The following is a 5,878-nucleotide window of genomic DNA, read 5'->3' on the forward strand; positions in this document are numbered from 1 at the left end:
GACGTGAGCAGTGACTCACGAGAGCTCCTGCCATGCCACCTATTTTGTTAGTCTTCAAGGCGCTGCTGGACGCTTGGCTCTTTTTCCTTAACAGAGGAAATGGCAAATCCAGCCCTTTCCTAAAACTGCATGTGTAGTTATTCGTTGGAAGGGACCGAACCCCAATCGGAAAACCAGCCATTATAGCTGCCACTTTAGGGAGGGGGGTGGGGGTGCCCGTGTGGGGACTGAGAAGCCAAGCATTGGACTGAGCAGCGTTAGAACGATGGACTGAGCAAAATCCCCCAATTTCAGAGTTTGGAGCAGTGTGATCTTCCGCAAAGCAGACCTCCGGCAGGCAAAGCCAGCTTCCCATTACAAGTATGTACTCTAGGGGTCCCCAACATCGTGCCCGCCAGCACTGTTCCTGGTGCCAGCCAACTGTTTTCAGAAAGTGGGTGGGGCCCCTGCCCCCTGCCCAGCAGGGCTTCTGATTGGCCATTGGTAATCTGATTATGCAGATTTTTAGCTGCCACTACGGCACAAGGATCTATGCCATCTGACTGAGGGTCAGCTGCCACAGCTTAGAGGGAGCATTGCGAGTGGCAACCCTCGGGGTATTCCAGGCAGAGCCTCCAAGGTCTTCAAACTTATGTTCTCCGGGGCAGCCCTAAGGTGGGGCTGATGCTCTGCACAGTCAAGATCCCGGCGCAATCCAAGTTAAGAGGTCTAAGAAGCTGCAGAAGTTCTGTCGGCCAGCACTACACTACGCGGTCTGACTCACGGTGGACAAACCCTCTCTACGCACGAGACGTTTTGGAGGTATGGCTCTGGGTGCTTGGAGATCAGCCACCGGAAGACCGCAGAGGGCAGAAGCCCCCACTAGATTCTGAACCAGCAGAGTCGGGGTACGGAGTCTTGACTCCCCGCCCCCCTCAGTTTAAGAGTCTTCTTTGGTCCCAGGTTGGTCCAGGGCGGGCTCTTTCCTTTGCTACCAGAAGGTCCACGGGGGCTGCATCAGTTCGTAAGTCGGGATGCTGGTGACGTTGACAGGGATGGATATCACGGCCCAGGGGAGCCCGTGCTGCTCCAAGGAACGCCGGATCATGTACCTGGAAAGGGGACCAAATGGGACTCGGTGGCTCAAGGGGTTAAGACGCTGAACTGCAGGCTGTGGAAGGTCGGTAGCTCGGCAGTTCGAGACCCGAGTGCCGCGTGACGGCGTGAGCTCCCGTCTCTAGTTCCAGCTCCTGCCAACCTAGCAGTTCGAAAGCAAGAAATTGCAAGTAGATCAATAGGTACCACTTTGGTGGGAAGGTAACAGCGTTCCGTGCGCCTTGGTGTTTAGTCATGCCGGCCACATGACCACGGAAACGTCTTCGGACAGCGCTGGCTCTTCGGCTTGGAAACGGAGATGAGCACCGCAACCCTAGAGTCAGATTCGACTGGCTTTTGAGCAAGGGAATCTTTACCTTTACCGTGATCCAGGTAATACCTTTCATTAGGACCAACCCCGTGACACGCAACAGACCGCATGTTTTCAAGCTCGCCGGAAAGGCAGATGCTACAAAATGAAACGTTTAAAAATAAGTATTCCGTGGAGACACGCGAACATACGAGATGGCCTGCACCTGGGAATGAACAAAATCAACAAAACGGATACCGCAGGTAGGATAACCTCTGACCACTACATTGGCTCAGTGGTAGAGCCTCTGCTTGGCATGCAGAAGGTCCCAGGTTCAATCCCTGGCATCTCCAGTTAAAAAGGACCAGGCAGGAGGTGATGGGAAAGACCTCCGCCTGAGACCCTGGAGAGCTGTTAACGGGAAGGCCGCTCAGTGGTAGATCATCTGCCTTGAATGCAGAAGGTCCCGGGTTCAGTCCCCGGCATCTCCAGCTGAAAGGACCAGGCAGGAAGTGATGGGAAAGACCTTGGCCCGAGACCCCGGAGAGCCATTGCCAGTCTTGAGTGGGCAACATTGACCTTGGTGGACCAGAGTTCTGATTCAGAGTAAGGCAGCTTCTGTATAAGGCAGACGGTGTAGCATTACCCAAGGTCAGAGATACAGCTGGTAGGCTGCAGGGGAGTTCACATTCAAGAGGTTGAGGGGCCACAGCTCAGAGCTTCTGCAGAAGGTCCCCAGTTCAATCCCCAGCATCTCCGCGTAAAAGCACTGGGCAGGAGGTGGTGTGAGAGACCTTTCTCTTCCTGAGACCCTGGAGAGCCGCTGCTAGTGTGAGTAGACAATACTGACATGGATGGACCAAGGCAGCTTTATGGGGAGGGGCTGTGGCTCAGTGGCAGAGCATCTGCTTGGCGTGCAGAAGGGCTCAGGCTCAATCCCCGGCATCTCCAGTTAAAAAGGACCAGGCAGGAGGTGATGGGAAAGACCTCAGCCTGAGACCCTGGGGAGCTGTAAAGAGGGGCTGTGACCCAGTGGAAGAGCCTCTGCTTGGCATGCAGAAGGTCCCAGGTTCAATCCGTGGCATCCCCAGCTAAAAGTACCAAGCAGTAGGTGATGGGAAAGTACTCTGCCTGAGACCCTGGAGAGCTGTTAAGAGGGGCTGTGGCTCAGTGGTAGAGCATCTGCTTAGCAGGCAGAAGGTCCCCGGTTCAATCCCCACCATCTCCAGTTAAAAAGGACCAGGCAGGAGGTGATGTGAAAGACCTCAGCCTGAGACCCTGGAGAGCTGTAAAGAGGGGCTGTGGCTCAGTGGTAGAGCATCTGCTTGGCAGGCAGAAGGTCCCCGGTTCAATCCCCACCATCTCTGATTAAAAAGGACCAGGCAGGAGGTGATGGAAAAGACCTCCGCCTGAGACCCTGGAGAGCTGTAAAGAGGGGCTGTAGCTCAGTGGACGAGCCTCCGCTTGGCAGGCAGAAGGTCCCAGGCTCAGTCCCCGGCATCTCCAGTCAAGAGGACCAGGCAGTAGGGGATGGGAATGACCTCAGCCAGAGATCCCGGGGAGTTGCTGCCAGTCTGAGTTGACAATACTGACCTTGTGGGACCACTGTGGGTCTGATTCAGCTTCATATGTGTTAAATGGCACTCTATAATACAGCTTACTCAATCGAATCCTATTCTATTCCTGGATGCACTCGTTTCAGTCCCACACAGTTTTATTTTTAATTCAATTATCATTTTGACAAGCTTCTTTGTCCTCTAAGGACGAGGAGGACAATCCCTGCAGCTCCACAATGTGTATGTCAACTTAAGAAAGCCAAGTGAGCTCAGGATCCATTCAGAACCCAAGCCCAATTCATTCGGGTTGACTGAGCCTCTTGCTGGGAGCATCAACATGCCTGGCAGAGCCAGACCAGGCGCCTTCTTTTGCAGTGGGCTGGGCGAGAATCCCACACACGAGCCGACATTTGGCCAGTCCACCACAAACTGACAGCTGCCCCCCCCCCCATGATCCGAGGCAGTCAACCTCTGAATCCCAGAGCCAGGAGGCAACATCAGGGGAAGGCCTCGGCCTCCCTGCCCTGTTGCTGGCCCTCCGGAGGAACTGGTTGGCCCCTGTGTGGGACGGGATGCTGGACTAGATGGACCCTCACTGGTCTGACCCAGCAGGGCTCTTCTGAGGTTCTTATCAGAGGAAGGCCTTGGCCTCTCTGCCCTGTTGTTGGCCCTACAGAGCTGTATGGCCCCTGTGTGAGACAGGAGGCTGGACTAGATGGACCCTCACTGGTCTGACCCAGCAGGGCTCTTCTGAGGTTCTTATCAGAGGAAGGCCTTGGCCTCTCTGCCCTGTTGTTGGCCCTACAGAGGAACTGGCTGGCCCCTGTGTGAGACAGGAGGCTGGACTAGATGGACCCTCACTGGTCTGACCCAGCAGGGCTCTTCTGAGGTTCTTATCAGGGGAAGGCCTTGGACTCTCTGCCCCGTTGTTGGCCCTCCAGAGGAACTGGCTGGCCCCTGTGTGAGACAGTATGCTGGACTGGATGGACTATTGGTCTGATCCAGCAGGGCTCTTCTGATGTTTTTATGATTCACCTTCTTCTGATTCCTGTTCTAGGATGCAAATAAATACAACAGTTTAGGAGTTTGCAAGTACTACCATGGAAGACATCAAGGTCAGTATCGTCCATTCAGACTGGCAGCCAGTCTCCAGGGTCTCAGGCCCAGAGGTCTTTCACATCACCTCCTGCCTGGTCCTTTGTACCTGGAGATGCCGGGGATTGAACCTGGGACCTTCTGTAAGCCAAGCAGAGGCTCTTCCACTGAGCCACGGCCCCTCTTTACAGCTCTCCAGGGTCTCAGGCTGAGGTCTTTCACATCACCTCCTGCCTGGTCCTTTCAACTGGAGGTGCCGGGGATTGAACCTGGGACCTTCTGCATGCCAAGCAGATGCTCTGCCACTGAGCCACAGCCCCTCCTGGGTTCAGGTACTGCATTTTGAGGGTGTAACTATCAGGTGGATGTTGTGTGTATGTGTGTAACTTTTCAGCCCTGCACCCTGAACTTCCCTGGGGTTCAATGAACTCCCCCAGCTACGGTCCAAATCAGGTCCACATAGAATCATAGAGTTGGAAGGGGCCTCCATGGTCATCTAGTCCAACCCATTGCACAATGCAGGAAATTCAGAAACACCCCCCCCCCCCCCCACACACACCACCAGTGACTGCTATTCCACACCCAGAAGATGACAAAAAATCTCCAGGCCTGGAGAAAAATGGCAAACTGGCCTGGAGAAAAATGGCTTCCTGACCCCAAAGTGGCAATCAGCATTTCTCTGGGCGTGTAAGAAAGGGCCACGAGAACTGAGCACTGAGGCAACCCTTCCTGCCCTCCCTTCTCGTGATCTGCTGAAGTCCACAGAATCCGCATTGCTATCAGAGGGCCATCTAGCCTCTGCTTAAAAACCTCCCAAGAAGGAGAGCCCACCTCCTTCTGAGGAAGCCTGTTCCCTGAGGAACTGCTGTGTCAGGAAGTTCTTCGTAATGTTTAGCGGAAAACTCTTTTGATTTAATTGCAACCCATTGGGTCTGGTCCGACCTTCTGGGGCTATAGAAAACAACTCCGCACCATTCTCTATAGGACAGCCGTTCAAGTACTTGAAGAGCGTTATCATACCACCTCTCAGTTGTCTCCTCTGCAGGATAAACACACCCAGCTCCTTCAGCCTTTCCTCACAGGACTTGGTCTCCAGACCCCTCACCATCTCCGTTGCCCTCCTCTAGACACGCTCCAGCTTGCCTGCATCCTTAAATTGTGGTGCCCAAAACTGAACGCAAGATTCTAGGTGAGGTCTAACCAGAACAGAGTAAAGCGATACCATCACTTCACATAATCTGGATACTATACTTCTGTTGATACGGCCCAAAATGGCATTTGCCTTTTTAGCAACTGCATCACACTGCTGACTCACGTTCAGTGTATGGTCCACTAAGACCCCTATATGCTACTGCTAAGACAAGTCTCCCCTGTCCTATAATGATGCATTTGATTTTAAATCTACCAAAATGTAGGACTTTACATTTATCCCTATTGAAATTTATTTTATTGGCTTCAGCCCCCTTTTCACAGCCTGTCAAGATCATCCTGTATCCTGACTCCATCCTGTACCATATTTGCTACCCCTCCCAATTTAGTGTCACCTGCAAATTTAATAAGCACTCCCTCTATTCCGTCATCCAAATCATTGGTAAAGATGTTGAACAAAACAGGGCCCAGGAGAGCAAATCCATCAGAATCGGCTGCTCCAAAAAAACAGCTGCTGTGCACACAGCTGTGTTTATGCAATCTATGTATAGACATACTTATTCTCCCCGTGACAAAGTGTGTGTCACGTGTAGTTTCAGGATTCTGCTCTCCCCAGCCCACACAGCCGCTCAGAAAAAAGCAAACCTGAAACTCAGCTGCTGGAGGTTGAAACAGGGGCGGGGGGGGGGGGAGG

At 53.2% G+C, this 5,878-nt stretch overlaps 1 protein-coding gene across 1 annotated transcript in view; it reads right to left on the reverse strand.

Moving 5' to 3' along the window:
• Positions 1–208: 208 nt before the first annotated feature.
• Positions 209–5,878, reverse strand: part of PRADC1 (protease-associated domain containing 1) — a 17,193-nt gene continuing 11,523 nt past the window's right edge. The window contains exon 5 of the mRNA XM_015426023.1: positions 209–1,091. Coding sequence (XP_015281509.1) covers positions 971–1,091 — 121 coding nt within the window. The 3' untranslated portion in view covers positions 209–970. The remainder of the gene's footprint in view (positions 1,092–5,878) is intronic.

The sequence above is a fragment of the Gekko japonicus genome, unplaced genomic scaffold (genome assembly GCF_001447785.1).
Source record: "Gekko japonicus isolate JY-2015 unplaced genomic scaffold, Gekko_japonicus_V1.1 scaffold5156, whole genome shotgun sequence".
Classification (NCBI taxonomy): Eukaryota; Metazoa; Chordata; class Lepidosauria; order Squamata; family Gekkonidae; genus Gekko; species Gekko japonicus.